Below are 20509 nucleotides of genomic sequence, written 5' to 3'. Positions count from 1 at the left end.
CCAGAGAGTTATAGCAGCAGTTCCCCCTTCGGCCTCTATTTGTAAACATGTTGCTATGCTCATTGCTGCCACATGGGACCAGTGTAGGAATGGTTTGTGAGGCTTCATTGGGAAATTGGTCTTGTTCAGAGCAAAACCAGGTGTTTTACAGAAACAAGGACAGTTTAAAATGTGGGGAATACCCATTGGGAGCTAATTCTGTGTTGGTAGCCATTAGAATCAGTAGCCACCCAGGCCACTGGCCCTTGAATGTCTGTCAGAGTCATAGGTACAACTCCAATTTGGGTTAACTTTACCATGACTGGTTGGCCCACTGTTAAGTTATTCTGAAAAGTTTCAATTTTGTTATTTGGAGTTATTTCAAAAGACATAGGGCTCAGGAAAGCTCGTGAAACCGGTCTGACTATCGCCCCATATCAGTTGTTTATCTGGTACAGTGCAGAAGGTAATCTTTTATCCCATCCAGGCTTGTGCGGCTTAACGTAACATTTAAGTAAACCATTGGCACAGTCCACAATCCCATTTGCCTGGGGATAGTAAGGTGTATGGAAAATCCATTTGATACCTTCCTTCCCGGCCCAATCCTGTGCCATCATGCTGATGAAGTATGATCCATTGTCACTCTTATAGAATTTGGGATAGGGAGACTGGAAAACCAGTTGCTAAGCCCTGAGATAGTAGTTTCTGCCTTGGCATGCTTGCTTTTAGTGGCCCTTAATAGTCCAGATATGACTTCTACACCTGTTAGTATGTACTTGTAACCATTAGATATTGTTAGAGATCCAATATAATCTATTTGCCAGGTTGACCAGTGTCTTATTACTTTGGATGTGTAAAGGCAGTGATTGGTCTGAGTGATTTTGTTCAAGCCTCAGCTGGCACTGTGAACACTGTGTGAGAATGTCTTTACACATCTTCCTGGTTATTGGACAGCCTCTGCTTTGTGCTGCAATAAATAGGGCTTCCTGTCCAGTATGCCTTAATTTAAAATGCAACCACTCACCCAATCTGTACCAATGTTGTGGGCCCTCTAATTCATCACTTTTTATCTTTTTTATTTTTGTTAGCTGATCTACCTTGTTGTTCCAATATGTTTGTAATGCCTGGTCATTTTCATGGGCTTTAACCCAGCCTATCTGGATTTTTTGCGTTTGAGTTTGTGATAATAGCCATTTCAAATCTTCCTTCTGCCAAACTGCTTTCCCATTTACCTGCCAATCTAATGCTTCCCACTGACACAACCAGTGTGTGGCTCCAGCCCATATGGCATAGGAGTCTACATACACCATTTCTGCATTTTCCTTTGCTGCCAGTAATACAGCTTTCAATTCTTCTACCTGTGCACTTCCTAGTCCTTCTTCTATCACTTCCACTCCCATTTCAATATTCAGAGCCACTGCTCTGTATTTCCATTTACCATCAATGTGTTTGGCTTAGGCATCAGTAAACCAAACAGCTTTTACATCGGAGTTTGAGGTAAAAGCAGGGGCATTCTAATATAGGGCTACATTAATGTGGTTGCTGCAGAGCTAATGTGTCTGGAATTATAGTTATTTGTAATTTTTTAGGCTTGATTGGCCCTTCAGTAGCATCCATTTGGTCTATGATCCCTGAAAGGTATGCATACCACTTGTGAACTGTGGGTCGTTGTGTTATGCCCTCAGCGGGAGCACTGCCTTTCCTAATGCTGGCTAGCAAATTGAAAGGTCCTTGAATTTTTACAGGCTGCTACTGTTGGATTTTTTCTCTTTATTTTAGAGCTCTGGTCAGATGTAATAATCCCCTTTCCCAATCAGTGTACCTCCTTTCAATGTCTTTCAATGCTGTGGAGCTGAACCCTAGCGGGCATTTTGGTCCGTGTGGTCCCTTTTGAAACAAATTACAGTAAATTCCGTGTTCAGCAAACCCCCACTCAGCTATTATAGGATCGCTGGGGTGAACTGGCCCAAGTGATTGGTAAGTTTTCAATTCTTCTATTAGTGTTTGCAAAGCCTGTTTGTGGTGTTCAAGCCATTCCCACTGCTGATGTTTTCTCATTAGTTTGTATAAGGGTCTTGCTATTATAGAAAACCCGGGGAAATGGTTTCTCCAGTACTCCAGAGTACCCATGATTTGCTGCAGTTTCCTTTTTATCATGGGGGTAGGTATAGTATCCAATTTTGTAATGGTTTCATCTGGGCTTACAGCTTGGCCTGCTACCCACCAAGTGCCTAAGAATTTGACTTCTTTAGAAGGCCCTTGACATTTGGTTGAAGGTACTTCTATTCCCTCTTCGCTCAAATTATTCCATATGTCTTGTGCTGCAAGCCTTACTGCATTCTCTTCCTCACCCCCAAACAACACATCCTCAATGTACTGGTAAAGCTGCACCGCTTCCTGAATTCTTATTTGTTGAAAGAGTTCAGCTAATGCATTATGAGCGATGGTAGGTGAACACTTATACCCCTGTGGTAGGCGATTGAATGTGTATTGTGTTCTTTCCCAAGTGAATGCAAATTTGGGTTTATCTTCTTCTCGAATTGGTGCCATAAAAAACATATTCTTTATATCTAACACTGCAATCCACTTACATGCATGCAGCGTGGAGGTGAGATTTGCAATATTCGGGACAGCTGCAGTCAAGGGTCCCATGTTTGCATTAAGCCTCCAATAATCAACTGTTCAGCGCCAGCTCCCATCTGGTTTTTTCACCCGCCAGAGAGGGGAGTTGAATGCATAATGTGTTCTAAATATGATGTTTCTCTGCTCTAAATTTTTAATTATTTCATTTATCCCTTGTTTGGCTGCAGGGGGTATAGGATATTGTTTGATATTAGTTACAGCAGAAGCAGGCAATATTGGAGCCATTCTTAGGAGGTTAATTTTTTTATTTTTCCCAAAAAGATTACCGCGTGAGGTTTCTGCAGACCCAAAGGACCACACGGTTCCATTTGGTAACTGCCAAACTTTTCCTTGAAGGATATAATATCCTGAAATGTTTTCTTCATGATCGGCAATTGCAAATGTATGTAATATCATCCGTTTTTCCCCAGGTAACCATAAACAGACTTTGGCAATGTAAGCAATAGTGCTGGCTCCGTTGAAGCCAGTTAAAGGGATTTTTTATTTTTTTTATAGAACTTAGGTTTAATTTTGCAACCTCTGTGAGAGTGATTAAAGAAATTTGGGCTCCAGCGTCAATTAGGAATTTCAAAGGCTGCCTCTTAGGTCCCACTGGTAAATATACATAAGGGCTAATCTCATTAGGAATTCATTGATATGCAGGTATGCGCTGAGCCAGCTGCCCTAATTGCTTCTCAGCGCTGATCACTTTTCCAGTGTTGCAAAAGGATTGGGACTGATCCTTTTTTCCTGTGAAGTGTTTGAGCTGTTTGCTGCTTTTCCCTTCGCCCTTTCTATAGCTTGAATTATCTCTGCTATTACACTGTTAGATTGCCGGCTTAGGGCAGATTTGGGAATCCCCAGGGTTATACTAGTCCTCCACAATTAATTCCTTTTCTCTCTGTGGGGGTTAATTTGGCTAGGGTTTTCCTTTTTCTCGGGTGAGTTGTGTTTAACAACTCTCACCCACCATTCGGGGGATTTTCGTGTCTCTGCTCTTGGATCCTTTTCCTGGGTGTCCCAACCTATTTCTTTGGCATGAGTTGCTATCTCATGTGAGAGATCTGCCTAGGTCATGATTGGTCTCTGTGGGGCTTGTGGGTTATGTAATGCTCTGTTATATGTTACATAGTTTCTGATTTCATTTCATTTCCCCACCAAATAATTTTTAATACAGCTGGGGCTCCTCTTATCAGAGGTCTCATTCTATCAAGGTCTACCTCTGCAGAGATTGGAATGTCTCTGTTTGCACGGTCGCACACTGCTTGTATGCATGCAGCTTTTGTTACCGCGATTGTGACATCATCAACCGAATGCATAGGGATTGAGGCTGGTTCCCCTCCTTCCATATTATTTATTCCACCTGCCCAATATGCAACTCTACTGGTTATAGAGTGAGGTTCGTTAGGGGGTTGTGGTCCATGGTGCACAAATATGCCTGCATCCCAGAACCCATAACTTTCTGAGTCATCTAATAATATGTCGTCTCCCCCCATGAGACAAACTCTCCATAGATATTCCGTTTTAGTTTCCCCTGCCTTTCTTTTGTATTTTTCTCAGAGGTTTCCTATTTGCAGAGGATCCCAGGGGGATGTTTTAGTCGTGTTTTGCCTCTGACCGCCCTGGGGTCCTTCGGATATTTCAGTTTTTATTATGGGCTTCATTTTAAATTCCAGAGATTATTCCTCTTTCAAAGGTGGAAGTTCCGTGCTTTCATCAGAATCCAGTTTAGTGTTTTCATTATCATTTTTGTCAGAGCTTTCCCACATATCACCACCCCAATCTTCAGGCGATCTTATTGATTTTTGAATTTTTCTAACATCCATAGCTCTGGGAGTATGTAATAATGTCAATTACAATTTTGGTTCTAATATTTTTGTGTTTCTCTTAGATTCTTTTAGTCCTTGTTTTACTTTGTTATATTGGCATTGCAGGGATAGTTGTGCAAGTTTTAATCTCTGTATTTCATTCATCAATTTATAATTTACTTTTATAAATTGTTCTCTCCATTCCCAAGCAGAGTATAAGCATAGTGCATGAGTGTGACAGATTGTCCTAGGTTGCAATATAGATGTCTTTATTATTCTATAACCACAAAGCTGTGGGGCACTACTTGTTATCTCCTGTTATGACGCACCCCTGATAACGGGCGATGGGCCACCAAGAACCCACCTCACGACTCATGGACTTGTCTCATCCTATTGTGAGATGCTCCACCCAGGAGGGAGGAGCCAAGCATTCTCACCTGGATATAACCTGGCTTTGGAACTGCCTGAGCTAGCCCTGTCTACTGGGTTCCCAGAGGTCAAGAGCTTCCACTAGACCTTCAGGTGGAGACCAGACCTTCCACAGGATCACCACTTCAACCTAACTACTTCACTTGGACTGCTACCACCACCCTAACAGGGTGTCAGGTTGTATCTGACTTCATCAGTGTCTTTCCTTGTATTATTGCACTTTTTAAAAATTTTCCTATTAAATTTTAATCCTGACTTGAGATCTCCCACTGGTTTGTTTTCAAACTAATACATATTTTGGTGCCCAATGTGAGGCATGACCTGAAGAAAAATCAGAAATATAATTCTTTATTACAAAAATCTGTTCACCATGATGCTCAGCTTGTCTATGTGGGTACTGTATCTTGCTCTCTATATCTTCCCACATATGGGAAACTATCTGCCTGTTGTATTGCTCCTCTTGCAACCAGGGAAAGGCATGAGAATTGCTTTATTGGTTTACTATGCTGTGGCAGGATGCTCCCCCCCCCTTCTCTCTCTCCCTGATCAGTCGCTGGAGATGGATGGCTTAGATTAGGTTGATAGCTTAATCCGGGCTATCTGGTGTTGGCGACTGAATGTCTAAGGTGAGATATAGAGAGAATGTGAAAAATTTTTAGTGACCACAAATCCACACTTTTTTCCTATAAAAACACCACGAAATCTCAGCAAAGGAAGAAGCTTTTCTATATGGACGTTGGAGCGTGAAGTAAAGTCTTCTCCCCTGAGCTTGGACACAAGTTCTGTGATAACTTCTTCCAAGATTCAGGGAGGATTCTAATGTATCCCAGCTCCAAAATTGGATTTGGTAAGATCATTGGTTTCTGATATTGTATTATTCCGGCTAACTTATAGGTACCTTTCTTAACTTGCATTTCAGCTATTTTATAGCTCAAGCAAGCATTTCTTAACTTGCATTATAGTTCAAGCAAGCATTTCTTAACTTGCATTTTTAACTATTTTTATAGTTCAAGCAAGCTTTTACCCCATAATTGCATTTTAGCTATTATAGTTTTGCAATTATGCATTCATTGTGTGTCTATGTGTGTCAATCTGTTCTATGTTTGTATGTTTGTTATTTTCTGTGTCTAATAAATGGTATTTTTAGACGAATCGGCCAAATATCAAAGATCTTTGCAAATGGGACCAAGTATTGGGGAGCTAGCTACCCTAAAGCCTGGCAAACTGCACAAACTTATAAGGCTTCTTTCTCCCATGCAAGACATATGCCTATTGCATGATAACCTGCGAGGCAATGAATGCCATTCGGAATATATACTCAATTTTGTCTGCCTGGCCTAGTCTGAGCTGCTGCGTCTGGGACCTCCTCAGCAATCGCACCCAGACCCTGGGGGTAGGAGGAGAGAGCAGTTTCTTCCAGCCTTTCAGGCCAGGCACAGCCGTTTTTGACAATATTGAGTTCTCTCTGGATGTTAAGGATGGTATAATCTTCTTGTCAGTTCTGTTTTCTTTTTTCTCCATGACCAGCACTGTGTACATCATGCTTAGGGACAGAACAATACTTGGTGTGGTACAGCGTCTTCTTGAATGTGGTGGTTTTGATTGGCCCAAAACATCAGTGAAGTGTTTTTAACATCTAGGAGAAATTTGGACCCCTCAGAAGCTGTTGTAGTAGGCCTGGGGAGGTGTCTGAGGGGTGGGGTGTGGCACAAAGATGGCTCCTGTGTGTCCTGAGTGCAAGTTCTGGAAGTTTTTACATCAAGTCCAGCAGAGCCAATCTCTGATGGGCTCTGACGGTGATGGACATGCTGCCAGCCAAGTTTGGGCAATTGGAGGTGCTGGTTACGCCTCTGTGAAAACATATTTAAGAAAAATTCAAAACAAAGCAGGCACACACTTCTTTCACTTCTTTGTAGTTGGAGGAGGAGGTAGAGGTGAAAATATGTGAGGGAGAACAGCATGGAGAGTGCCAAGGTCAGTGAAGAAGGGGGAGGAAGAGGTGCTCCAGTGCTCCCGGCACAGGAGCTGAAAACTTTCTGCTAGCCATGGGGAAAGCTATGGGGGGAGCAGGAAGTTTCTCCTGCAGCCCATGGAGTCCATAGGGATGCAGAAATTCACCCACAGCCCACGCCAGAGGAGCAGGTGGATGCCTGGAAAAGACTGTGAACCAGTGGGAGTCTCATCTAAGAGTTAAAACTGCAAAAGGCCTTGCAAAGGAGAGAAAGGCTTTTTTCCTTGCTCCTGGCATGGAAGCAGCCTGGCCTCGGCTTGGGAGAGTCTGCACAGCACCCTATGGACAAAAAGACTCACGTTGCAGCAGGATTCGGGCGGGATGTTGCTCGTGAGATTGGTCCCACGCCAAAGAAGTTCCCAGAGGACTGTCTCTTGTGGGAAAGACCCCGTGGCTAAGTAGAGAACCTCTTTTCCTGATTGGACTGACCAGAGGACCCCTTAACCTGCCCCCTGTCTGTGTTGCTGGTTTGGAAAGAGGGAAAGGGGGGGGGGGTGAGTGCAGAGACTGCTTCTTAAGAGGGTGGGGGTGAGAGCAGAAAAAAACTGTCTGAAGAGAGAGAGAAACAAGTAGAGATAAAGAGTATTTGTAGTAGAAGAATTGTGGTGATGAGTAAATTTGAGAATCTGCTCTGTGGACTGAAAAGAGACCCCACACCCTGTCCCCCCCCCCCAGCTTGTTGACTGTAAAGGAGGAAAGGGGGTGAATATTGTAGGTTCTTAAGAGGGAGGGGGGAGTGAACAAAAACTGTATGAAAAGTTTTTTCTTGCCTGCATTTATCCTCCAACTCTGTTAGGTAATTAAACACTTTTTGCAACTTTAAGCTTGGAGCCTGGTTGCCCTCTTTTCGTGCATCCTCCTGGCAATTTCCGGTCTCAAACCCATGGCATTGATGAAGAGGAGAAAAGAAGCAAGTCAGCAGGCACCACATCCACGCAAACTGCCACCAATAGGAAAAGAACCAAAGAGCAGTCAACATCTCAACACAGACCGTCACCGAACCAGAACAGTCGAAGCCAGTAGCAGTTGCCCCTGTCCAGAAAAAGAAATCCAAGAGCAAATCAGTCTGCATAGTGGCTGACGAGGATGCGGCAGGACCACCGCACCCAGCAGAAGAGACAGAGCCGGAGATCATCACTTGCTCTCTATCCCTGAGGGAGCTGAGTGACCTATGGAGGGAATTCACCCATCAGGCAAACGAGTCTATCCTGACCTGGCTGCTCCACATCTGGGACGCCACAGCTAACGACACCATTCTGGACGGAAGTGAGGCTAGGCAGCTGGGATCCCTGTCCCGGGATGTGGTCATTGACCGGGGGATTGGGAGAACCCAGGAAACTCAGCCTCTGGCGGTGATTGCTGGCAAGTGTATGGGACAGATACCTCTGTAAAGAAGACCTCCAGATGTACCAAAGAAAATGGAGCACGATAGAACAAGGTATCCGATGCCTGAGGGAATTGGCTGTGCTAGAGATCATTTTCTCAGAAGACGAGAGATTCCCTAAGAGCCCAGATAACGTCCAGTGCACTTCACAAATGTGGCTAAGATTTGCATGGCTCGGACCAGATATATACTCTCGTTACCTGGCGACGCTGCAGCGGAGGGAAGGAGAGGACAAGGTGGGCATGTTAGTCAACAAACTGAGAATTTACAAAGACACCGTCACAGCCCCACTACGCACCCATGTCTAATCGGTGGAAACAAAGCTGGCTGAGCAAGTCCGGAACTTGATTGAAGAGGGCCACCGGAAACTAAGGAAAGAGCTCAAAGGAGGAATTTACCATGCCTTGCCAGAACCAACAAGAGTCTCTGCCATCAGGAGCAGACATCCCCCCAGCCAGGGAAAGAAGACAAACTCCGTGAGGTAACCTCTGTTTTTTCCTACAGGAGCATGGAGAAGACATGAGAAAGTGGGATAGGAAACCCACCTCCTCCTTAGCAGCCCGGGTATGCGAATTGAAAAGAGAAACATCCACCTCAGGAGGCTCGTCTATGTTCAACACTGCTCTGGTCACTTCTGGACAGAACCCCAGACAGTATGGGAATGATAATATGACTGATCCTCCTGAAGAGACCTCAGGAACACGTTTAGAGGAAGAGAGCATCATGTACCACAACCAGGATTAGAGGGGCCCTGCCTCTAGCCAGGTAGAGGAAAGGGATAACCGGATCTATTGGACTGTGTGGATCCGATGACCTGGCACGTCTGACCCACAAAAATATACGGCTTTGGTTGATACCGGCGCTCGATGCACTCTGATGCCATCCGGGTATGTGGGGACGGAATCCATTTCTATTTCTGGGGTGACAGGAGGATTCCAGCAGCTGACTGTACTGGAAGCTGAAGTGAGTTTAATTGGGAACGAGTGGCAGAAACACCCCATCATGACTGGTCCAGAGGCCACATGCATCCTTGGCATAGACTATCTCAGGAGTGGATATTTCAAAGACCCAAAGGGACATCGCTGGGCTTTTGGGATAGCAGCCGTAGAGACAGAAGACATAAGACAACTGAATACCCTGCCTGGTCTCTCAGACAACCCATCTGCCATAGGACTGCTGAGAGTTGAAGAACAATGGGTGCCAATTGCTACAGCAACAGTGCATCGCCGGCAATACCGCACTGACAGAGACTCTGTGGCCCCCATCCATAAGATGATTCGGGAACTGGAGAGGCAAGGGGTGGTCAGCAAGGCCCTTTCACCCTTTAAAAGCCCCATATGGCTGGTGCGTAAATCCAGTGAAGAATGGAGACAGACGGTAGATTACCGTGGCCTGAATGAAGTCATGCCACCACTGAGTGCTTCTGTACCGGACATGCTGGAACTTCAGTACAAGCTGGAATCCAAGGCAGCAAAGTGGTATGCAACCTTCGATATTGCCAATGCCTTTTTCTCCATTCCTCTGGCAGCAGAGTGAAGGCCTCAGTTTGCTTTCACCTGGAGGGGCGTGCAGTACACATTGAACCGACTGTCCCGGGGTGGAAGCACAGTCCCACCATCTGCCATGGGCTGATCCAGGCTGCACTGGAAAAGGGTGAGGCTCCAGAACATTTGCAGTATATTGATGACATCATTGTGTGGGGGGACACTGCAATGGAAGTATTTGGGAAAGGAGAGAAAATCATCCGGATTCTCCTGGAAGCCAGCTTCGCCATCAAGAAGAGCAAAGTCAAGGGGCCTTCCCGAAAGATCGTGTTCCTGGGAGTGAAGTGGCAAGATGGACGGTGTCAGATTCCTACTGAGGTCATCAATAAGATCACCACGATGTCTCCACCAACCAGCAAAAAGGAGACGCAAGCTTTCCTAGGTGCCATAGGCTTTTGGAGAATGCACATTCCTGAGTACAGCCAGATCGTGAGTCCTCTCTACCTCAGAACCCGCAAGAAGAACAATTTCCCCTGGGGCCCTGAACAGCAACAAGCCTTCGCCCAGATCAAACAGGAGATTGCTCATGCAGTAGCTTTTGGCCCAGTCAGGACGGGACCAGAGGTAAAGAATGTGCTTTACTCTGCAGCTGGGAGCCGTGGTCTGTCCTGGAGCCTTTGACAGAAGGTGCCTGGTGAGACCCGAGGCCGACCACTGGGATTCTGGAGCCAAAGTTACAGAGGGTCCGAAGCTAACTACACTTCCACCGAGAAGGAAGTCCTGGCAGTCTATGACGGTGTCCAAGCCACCTCAGAGGTAATCGGCACAGAAGCACAACTCCTCCTCACACCCTGGCTGCCAGTGCTGGGGTGGATGTTCAAAGGAAAGCTTCCCTCTACCCACCATGCCACTGACACCACATGGAGCAAATGGATTGCCCTCATCCTACAGCACGCCTGTGTTGGAAACCTGAATCGCCCTGGGATTCTGGAAATTATGACAAACTGGCCTGAAGGTGAGACTTTTGGATTATCTTCAGAAGAAGCAGAGGAGCAAGTAACACGTGCTGAGGAAGCATCCCTGGTATAACGAGCTGCCGGAGAGTGAAAGACGTTACGCCCTCTTCACCCATGGCTCCTGCCGAATTGTAGGCGCAGATCGAAAATGGAAAGCTGCAGTATGGTGCCCCACACGATGAGTTGCACAAGCTACCGAGGGACAAGGTAGATCGAGTCAGGTTGCGGAGCTTAAAGCCGTCTAGCTGGCTTTGGATATTGCCAAACGAGAGAAATGGCCAAGGCTCTATCTCTCCACCAACTTCTGGATGGTAACCAACGTGCTGTGGGGATGGTTAGATCGCTGGAGAAAGGCCAGCTGGCAGCACAGAGGAAAACCCATCTGGGCCGCTGAGATTTGGCAGGACATCGCCACCTGGGCAGAGAAGCTGACCGTGAAAGTTCGACACGTGGATGCACATGTACCTAAGAGTCGGGCTAAGGAAGAGCATCGTAACAACGAGCAGGTAGACCGAGCTGCCAAGGTGAAAGTGTCACAGGTGGATCTGGACTGGCAGCACAAAGGAGAATTATTTCTAGCTCATTGGGCCCATAATGCCTCTGGTCATCAAGGGAGAGATGCAATGTACAGATAGGCTCGTGACCGAGGGGTGGACTTGACCATGGACAGCATCTCACAGGTCATCCACAGCTGCGAGCCCTGCGCTGCAATCAAATAGGCCAAGCGGGTGAATCCTCTGTGGTACGGTGGACGATGGTCAACGTATAGGTATGGGGAAGCATGGCAAGTTGACTACATCACCCTTCCCCAAACCCGCCAAGGAAAGCGCTATGTGCTGACCATGGTGGAAGCAACCATGGGATGGTTGGACACCTACCCTGTGCCTCATGCTACTGCCCGGAACACCATCTTGGGCCTGGAAAAGCAAGTCCTGTGGAGACATGGCACCCCTGAGAGAATCGAGTCTGACAATGGAACCCATTTCAAGAGCGGCCTCATAAGCACCTGGGCTAGAGAACACGGAATTGAATGGATATACCATATCCCCTATCATGCACCAGCTGCCGGGAAAGTTGAACAGTGCAATGGACTACTGAAGACAACTCTGAAGGCACTTGGCAAGGGGAACCTTCAAAAATTAGGAACTGAACTTAGCAAAGGCCACTTGAATGGTCAACACAAGAGGCTCCATCAATCGAGCCGGTCCTGCCCAGTCCGAACCTTTGCACACAGTGGACAGAGATAAAGTCCCTGTGGTACACATGAGAGGTATTTTAGGAAAGACTGTTTGGATTAGTCCCACCTCAGGCAAAGGCAAACCCATCCGTGGGGTTGTTTTTGCCCAAGGACCTGGTTACACTTGGTGGGTGATGCAGGCAGATGGGGAAACCCGTTGTGTACCACAAGGAGACCTAATCTTAAGTGAGAACTGTGTGTAAAAACTAGGCAGTGATGGAGATGGTAATAGAATAAGGGGTGGATAATGTGCTAGGTTACAATATAGATGTATTTAAGTATTCTATTACCACCAGCTGTGGGCCATCAGCTGTTATCACCTGCTAATGGCCCGCCCCTGATAACAGACAATGGACCATCAAGAAACCACCACACGACTCATGGACTTATCTCATCCTATTGTTAAATGCTCCACCCAGGAGGGAGGAGCCAAGCATTCCCACCTGGATATAACCTGGCCTTAAAAACTGCTTAAGTTAGCTCTGTCTAGTGAATTTTCAGAGAACAAGAGCTACCACTGGACCTTCAAGAGGAGACCAGACCTTCACGGAATCACCACTTCAACTGAACTACTTCATTTGGACTGCTGCCACCACCCTAACCAGGTGTTGGGTTGTATCTGACTTTGTCAGTGCTATTCCTTGTATTATTTCACTTCTTTTTAATTTTTCCTATTAATTTTAATCCTGACTTGTGGTCTCCCGCTGGTTTGTTTTCACACCAACACTACTAAACAGGTAGTAAAAAATCATGTTTTAACTTTGCAACTGCTAAAATTTAGCACAAAAAGAGGTCTTTATTATAAAGCACAGGAATTTTTAAGAGGATCTTTAAGAGATTTTACAGGTACACAGAAAGATGTAGCATTCAACAGGCATTTCACACACCTTCTTTCTCACTTCACTCTTATCTTACATTCACACTTTTATTTTCCTGTACAGATGTCCCTGTGTTTTATATACGCGTCGACATGATTTAATTTATCTATTTTCACACACGCTACATGGACGCGCAAAAAATTTTGAAGCATATTGATAATATACGAAAAGAAATAACAGTAAACATAGGGTTTAGAGGTTTGTGAAAGGTATGTAGGAATGTGAGAGGGAGAGAGAGAGGGGGTTGGAGTTTTTTTTTCCTTCTGAAGCAGCGGAGTTTATTCGGCCGTTTTCCCCCCCCACTGTTTGTACTAAAGAGATTTTTTTTTTTTTTAGAGACAGGGGTTTTATGCTTTTGTGAGGATTCAATTCAACATTTGAATCACTTATTTCCTTAGAGTTTTTCTGAATTTCATTATTTTCATTCTCAGGTGGTGTTATTAAGTTTGGAATTTCTTTTATCTTTTTTGTTTGCCAATTACATGCAACTCGTAGGTATAAAGTGAGTGCATGAGAGGATATTTATTTTTTCTTACTTTAGGCCAGTTTCTGACTGGCAGAGTGTAACATCTGTGTTTTTTGTAAGTTTTTTGCTGATAATTGTTTGTCACAAATTTTTCTTATAGACAGAGGGTTGATAGACTTTTTTGCTGATTGCCTAGGCCTTTGGGAATTGGCAGTCATCTATTTAGAGTGACCAGCACTCTCTAAACCCAGTGTCGATTGCAGGTTTATGGTAGTTGATTTTGGTCTAATAAAAAATGGTTTATTAGACGTAAGAGATAACAGCACAAAGAAGCTAGACACTTATATACTACACAATATAGAGAGCTACGCATAGCTATGTGGATTTTGACCCTCCGCAAAATAAGGTGTTAGCTCCTTTGTTGTTAATTCACACATCGTTGCCAAATAGCCTGCCGACTACGCCATTTATGTGTTACTGGGGAGATAAGAGCCTTATGAGTTTCTGCAGTTTGCCAGACTTTTGGCAACAGATTAGGGTAGCTAGCACCCCAAGACTCAGTCCCATTCGCAAGGTTCTTTGATATTTGGCTGATTAGTCTAATATGATGTAAAATACCATTTATTAGACACAGAAAATAACAAACATACAAACATAGAACAGATTGACATACATAGACACACAATGAATGCATAATTGCAAAAATATAATAGCTAAAATGCAATTATGGGGCAAAAGTTTGCTTGAACTATAAAAATAGTTAAAAATGCAAGTTAAGAAAGGTACCTATAAGTTAGCCGAATAATACAATTCAGAAAACCAATCATCTTACCAAAATCCAATTTTGGTGCTGGGATACATTAGAATCCGCTCTCAATCTTGCAAGAAGTTACCACAGAGCTGCGTCCAGACTCTGGGGTGAGGCTTTTCCTCACGCTCCAGTATCCATGTAGAAATGCTTCTATCTTTTCTGAGATTTCATGTGTGTTTTATAGGATCAGAATATGCCAAGTGGGGTCACTAAAAATTTCTCACATTCTCTCTTCATTCCGCCGGGTAGTGTTTTTTAGACTTTCAAGCACCTTCAGATCACCCTGGTTAGGCTGTTAACCTAAAGTTCAGGCTGACAGCAACCAGCAGGTAGATCACAGTTTGGACAGATTGTATGCACAAGGCAGTTCTAGGCTCTGTAATTACCTATTCAAATAGAAGTAATTGCTTATTAGTAAAAAACAACATTCTCTCTCCTCTGAAAGCTGCAATGATAATACCTCTCCTTTCCCAAAACTAAGGGGAAGCTGTCTGAAAGATGTATTAGCAGGAATGAAACTTCACTGGGAGAAGAGAGGGAGTGAAACAAATTTGAAATGCCTTTCAAGTTTTCAGAGGAAGTCAGGGGGCTAAATGCTGAACAATTCCAAAGGCCTTAAACTGTTTAGATTGTACTCAGGCACATTGTATGATTCTTGGGGTTGTCCTGTGCAAGGCCAGGGGTTGGACTCTGTGATCCTTGTGGGTCCCTTCCAACTCAGGTATTCTATGATTCTCTGATTCTCCTGTCTATGCCTCATTCTCTTCTTTCTTTGCTATTCTCCTCCTCCCTCTGCATTTGGCATAAAGCAAAAGGCAGCAAAATAAAAAACAAACACATACAAGCCAGCTTTGTCCCTAATAGATTAGGAACTAGGGAGGAGATAGGGACCCTGAATATGTTGTAGATAAAGTTGCAGGACCATAGCGAGGATTCCTTTCTGAAAGAAGTGTGACCTAGAGCAAGCAAATTGAATATTTAAATTGCTCACATTCTTACCTGGCTTCGCTTGTACTGTGTCATTGTTTCCCTGGAAAAAAAATTAGAAGAATATTTGGCAAGAAACCTGTTAGGAAGTGGCAGGAAAAGATGGCCTGTCTAAAAGCAGAAACACAAATCTTGTGGATGTTTATACTTCATTATAACTTTAAAAAAAACCCAAAAACTTAAAGAAAGAAAATCCCCAAAACTGGACTGATAACGTGGTTTCTGTAGAGAATTCTATAGTTAAAATAAGAAAAAGTAGCATTTCTGTTGAAAGGATTTAATTTTTATGTTGTATTTTGAGGATTTTGACTTGATTCAATTACTTTTTTCTTCAAGTTGTACAAAAACCACCCATTGGTTCAGACTATTAATCTTGTGATTATATAGTTCTTAGACTAATCTGTATGTTGGTCAATTGACTAACCTTTGCTTGCAATGCAATTCCTCTTTAAAAAAGAAATTTCTACTGATTCAGGAAAATAATGTCAATTACATGGACTTATTTGATGTGATGAGTTTTAGTAGTCACCTACCTTTTAGGTAAAAAAACATCATTAAATTGTTTTCAGCACTTGTAAACATTACACAGCAATGGATAGTTTAGCTTTTTGTCCATTTTTATTTGGGGGAGTATAGGATTTGGAAATGGGTGGACAGACACAAAAGAAAGATATAACAAGGCTGTCGATTTAAAATAAAAATTCATTTCCTGTCCCGCCCCCCCCCCCTTTTCATGCCCATTATTTCGAACAAAAAAAAAGTATTCACATAGCTTGATAAAAGTGTATCAAATATTTGACCTTTAAGAAAAGCAGGCAACTATGTAGCTAAGTATTTTTAAATTATTATTTTAAAATAGTGGAGTTTCTCCATCATCAAAACTTTTTTGAATGTAAGCATTTCTGTTCTGTTTTTCTAGTTGGCAACTGTACAAAGATGCCAATGAAACAGAATAGGCATGCTTTTCTCATCACTGTTTCCCTCACTGCTATTTCAATATAACTTCTGATATGCATTTACTTTTTTAGAGCTCATTTGTCTGTCTCCTCCCCCTCATCTTTTTAAATGCTCTTCAGTGAATATTGGCTTTCAAGTCCTACAATGCACTGTAATTCTATTTGGAGATACCAGAAGTAATTTCCTACATGCTAAATAAAACTGTCTCAGGTAGAAATAGTGAGTTTTGACAGTTTAAAGGTACAAAGGAAGGATAGGGAAGAACCCATAAAGAATGAAATTGGAAGTTGAATCAAGATTTTGGCTTTTTTCTTCTGAAGGCAAGAAGTATCTCCTTGATATTAACCTGTATTAAAAGGCTCTATTGTCCAAGTTCAGCTCCTGCATAGGATTTGAAATACTGACTTATGGCTTCAAATACTGTACAGCCCCCTGCCCAAGAAGATGAAAGGAATGATTTAAAAATATGTAATTTTTCCTTTAAAGGTAGAAGAGACGGTACAAAACCATATGATATATTCCTTGCAAGATGTAGGAGGAGATGCCAATTGGCAGCTAGTGGTAGAAGAAGGAGAAATGAAGGTAAGCATTTGTTTTTTTGCTTATATAAGATGATATGCTGTGAAGAGAGATTTTTTATTCTCTTTGAATACTATTACTAAGCAAGTTATGCTGTTAAAACTCCTCTCTGAGAACAGCATTGTTGAACTTAAGACTGAAGACCACACAAGCTACAGCTTCTAATATATTCAGCAAAATCTTACGCAGCACTAGCAATAGCTTTGTCTTTACAGATTCCTTTCGCATTTTCTCCTACTTAAAACTTTGTATCAACATGGTGAGCAAATTCAATGTATGAAAACCTTACTTGGTAGCAAGTTACTGTTGGCTGCTCCACTGTGCTTGTATGCATTCTTGTGCATAGTAATAAAAAAGGCAGCTTGATTCAGGACAACTAGGCAGGGCAGGTGAGTTGGGGGGGGTGTGATGGCACTGTATGTAATGGAGGGGCCGGAATATATAGAACTCACAGTTGGTGATGGGACAGTTGAGAGCCTCGGGGTAAGGATCAAGGGACAAACAAATAATGCTGATGTCATCCTGGGAGTCTATTATAGACCACCTAGCCAGGATGATGATGCCGACAAATTATTCTTTGAGGAACTAAAGGACACCTCCAAATCAACTGCCCTTGTTTTTATGGGAGACTTCAACTTGCCAGATGTTAACCACACAGCTGGTGCAAACAAGTCCAGGAGATTCCTAAAATGCCTAGATGAAAACATCGTGGTACAGGTACTAAGGGAGCTGATTAGGAAAGATGCCCTCCTTGATTTGTTGCTTGCTAACAGAGAGGGTCTTGTGAGTGAAGTGGAGATTGGAAGCCATCTTGGCCACAGCGACCATGAAAGTGATCGAGTTTAAAATCTCTGTTGACAGGAGGAAAAGTGCCAGCAAAGATTCAACCCTGGAAATGAGGAGAGCAGACTTCAGGTTGTTCAGGGAACTAGTGAGTAAGGTTCCCTGGGAAAATGCTTTTGAAGGTGCTTGGGTCCATCAGTGCTGGTCACTTTTTAAACATCAGCTCCTAAGGGCACAGGAGCAGGCAACTGCCAAATGTTGGAAGTCAAGCAGATGAGGCAGAAAGCTAGTTGGCTGAACAGGGATCTTTTGGAGATAAGGCAAAAAAAGAAGGTGTATGGATGTTGGAAGCAAGGTCAGGTGACATGGGAAGGACTACAGAGATACTGCTTGCCACTGTAGGGAGAAAATTCGTGCAGTGAAAGCTCAACTGGAGTTGAAGCTGCCAGAACTGTGGGGGACAATAGAGTTTTTTAAAATATGTTAATAACAAAAGGCAGTGCAGAAATAACATTGGCCCATTACAGGAAGAGGATGGTCACCTCACAAACAGGGACATAGACAAGGCAGAGCTGTTTAATGCTTTCTTTGCCTCCTTCAAGACTGATGATGGGCTAAAGGGGTCCCAGTGCTCTGAGCTGGAAGACCACGACTGTGAGAATGATCAACTCCCATTTGACCCTGAAAGTGTGCAGGATCTGCTGCTCCAGCTGGATTACTATAAGTCTATGGGACCTGATGAAATTCATCCAAAAATGCTCAAAGAGCTGGCTGATGTCATTGCGAGGCCACTCTCGATGATTTCTCAATGGTCTTGGCAATCTGGAGAGGTCCCAGTTGACTGGACACTGGGTAACATTATCCCAATTTCCAAGAAGGACAAGAAGGGATGGTCCTGGAAACTACAGGCCTGTCAGTCTCACTTCAGTGCCTGGTAAAATTATGGAGAAGACTATTCTGGGAGTTACTGAAAAACACCTGAAGGACAACGCAGTCATTGATCACAGCCAGCATGGCTTCATGAGGGGAAAGTCCAGTTTGACAAACTTCATTTCCTTTTACAACAAGGTAGCCCACCTAGTTGATCAAGGGAAGCCAGTTGATGCAATCTTTTGGGATTTCAGTAAAGTTCCATTTTAAAGCTCAGGGCTTCATTTTAGGGCCAGTTCTCTTCAACATCTTCATAAACGACTTGGACACAGGACTCAAAGAGATACTAAGTAAGTTTGCAGAGGACACTAAATTGGGAGGAGCCAACCGTATGAAGTTTAACAAAGGCAAGTGATGGATTCTGCATCTGGAATGGGGCAACCCTGGATGTACATAGAGACTAGGGAACAAGAGGCTGGAGGGCAGCCCCATGGAAAGAGATCTGTGCGTTTGGGTTCACGGCAAATTGAATATGAGTCAGGAGTGTGCCCTGGCAGTCAAAAGAGTTGTCCGGGTTTGACCCTGTCTAAATGCCAGGCACCTCTGCTCTCTCCTGCTGCAGACGTGCAGGAGAGGGAAGGGGAAAAAAAACCTGTTAAACACACACACACTGGACTCATGAGTTAAGATAGGACACTGGTGGCAGGATGCACCGAAGGCAAAACAGGCTGAAAACTTGAAGTTGCTAGGTGATTTATTAACCTAACAGAGTCGGTGGAAAAATGAAAAGTAAAAATAAGCTCTTCAGACACCGTTCCTTCACTCACACCCCTCCCTCTTAAGACACCATTTCTCTGCTCACCCCCCTCCCTCTTTCCAACCAACAGCACAGGCAGGGGACAGGGTAAAGGGTTTTATTCTCTGGTCAGTCCATCAGGGAGAGGGGTCCTCTACTTAGCTATGGGGTCCCTCCCACGGGAGACAGTCCTCTGTGAACTTCTTTGGCATGGGTGCAATCTCATAAGCAGCATCCCACCTGAATTCTGCTACAATATGGGGTTTTTGTCCATAGAGTGCAGACTTCCAAGCCGAGGCCAGGCTGCTTCCATCCTGGGAACAAGGCCTTTTTCTCTCTTGCAAGGCTTTTGCAACTTTAACTGCTTATATGGGACTCCCACTGGATCACAGCTTCCTCCAGGCATCCACCTGCTCCTCTGGTGTGGGCACCTCCCCACAGGCTGTGGATGGATTTCTGCATCCTTGTGGACTCCATGGGCTGCAGGGAGACTGCCTGCTTCCCCCCATGGTCTTCACTGCAGCTGGCAGAGGGTTTTCAGCTTCAGCACCTGGAGCACCTTCTCCACTTACCTTGGTGTCTCCATGTTGTTCTCCCTTCACATATTTTCTCCTCCTCCTCCTCTAGCTAAAAAAGAAGTGCGTGACTACTTTGTTTTGATTTATTTTTAAATATGTTTTCACAGAGGTGTAACTAACATCTCTAATTGGCCCAGACTTGGCCAGCAGCATGTCCATCACTTTCAGAGGCATCAGAGATTGGCTCTACTGGACTTGGTGAAAAACTTCCCGAACCTTCACACACGACACACAGGAGCCATCTTTGTGCCTCTCCCCACCCCTCAGACACTTCTTCAGGCCTACCACAATGGCTTTTGAAGGGTTTAAATTTCTCTTACATGTTAAAGATACCTTGCTGATGTTCTGGGCTAAGCAAAACCACCACAAGAGTCAACCAGGTGCTGGGGTGACCAAGCTCAGCATCATGAATCGGTCAAGGGAGGTGATTGTCCCACTCCGCACTGGTGCGGCCTCACCTCAAGTCCTGTGTGCAGTTTTGGGCACCTCAATATAATAAGCATATAAATCTATTAGAGAGCATCCAAAGGAGAGCCATGATGATGGTGAAGGGTCTAGAGGAGAAGCCTTATGACAAGTAGCTGAGGTCATTTGGTTTGTTCAGCCTGTACAAGAGGAGACTTAGGGGAGACCTCATTGCAGTCTACAACTTCCTCACGAGTGGAAGCAGGCAGGCAGGCAACTGATCTCTCTTCTCTGGTGACCAGTCATAGGACCCAAGGGAATGGCATGAAGCTGAGTCAGGGGATATGTAGCTTGCATATAAGGAAAAGATTCTTCACCCAGAGGGTGGTCAGACTGTAGAAGAGGCTCCCCAGGGAAGTAGTCACAGCA

The 20509-nt window shown here is 44.2% G+C and overlaps 1 protein-coding gene across 5 annotated transcripts in view; it reads left to right on the top strand.

Moving 5' to 3' along the window:
- The window catches only part of LOC146425525 (ceramide transfer protein-like), a 323504-nt gene that overhangs the window by 292442 nt on the left and 10553 nt on the right, over positions 1-20509 (top strand). For all 5 annotated transcript variants that reach the window (XM_085041600.1, XM_085041599.1, XM_085041598.1 and 2 more), the window contains one exon: positions 16556-16651. In XM_085041600.1, the coding sequence (XP_084897726.1) occupies positions 16556-16651 (96 nt within the window). The remainder of the gene's footprint in view (positions 1-16555; positions 16652-20509) is intronic.

Source organism: Lichenostomus cassidix, chromosome W (assembly GCF_008360975.1).
Source record: "Lichenostomus cassidix isolate B80296 chromosome W, HeHo_3.0, whole genome shotgun sequence".
In the NCBI taxonomy this organism is placed as follows: domain Eukaryota; kingdom Metazoa; phylum Chordata; class Aves; order Passeriformes; family Meliphagidae; genus Lichenostomus; species Lichenostomus cassidix.
This window is presented reverse-complemented; position numbering and strand designations above follow the sequence as displayed.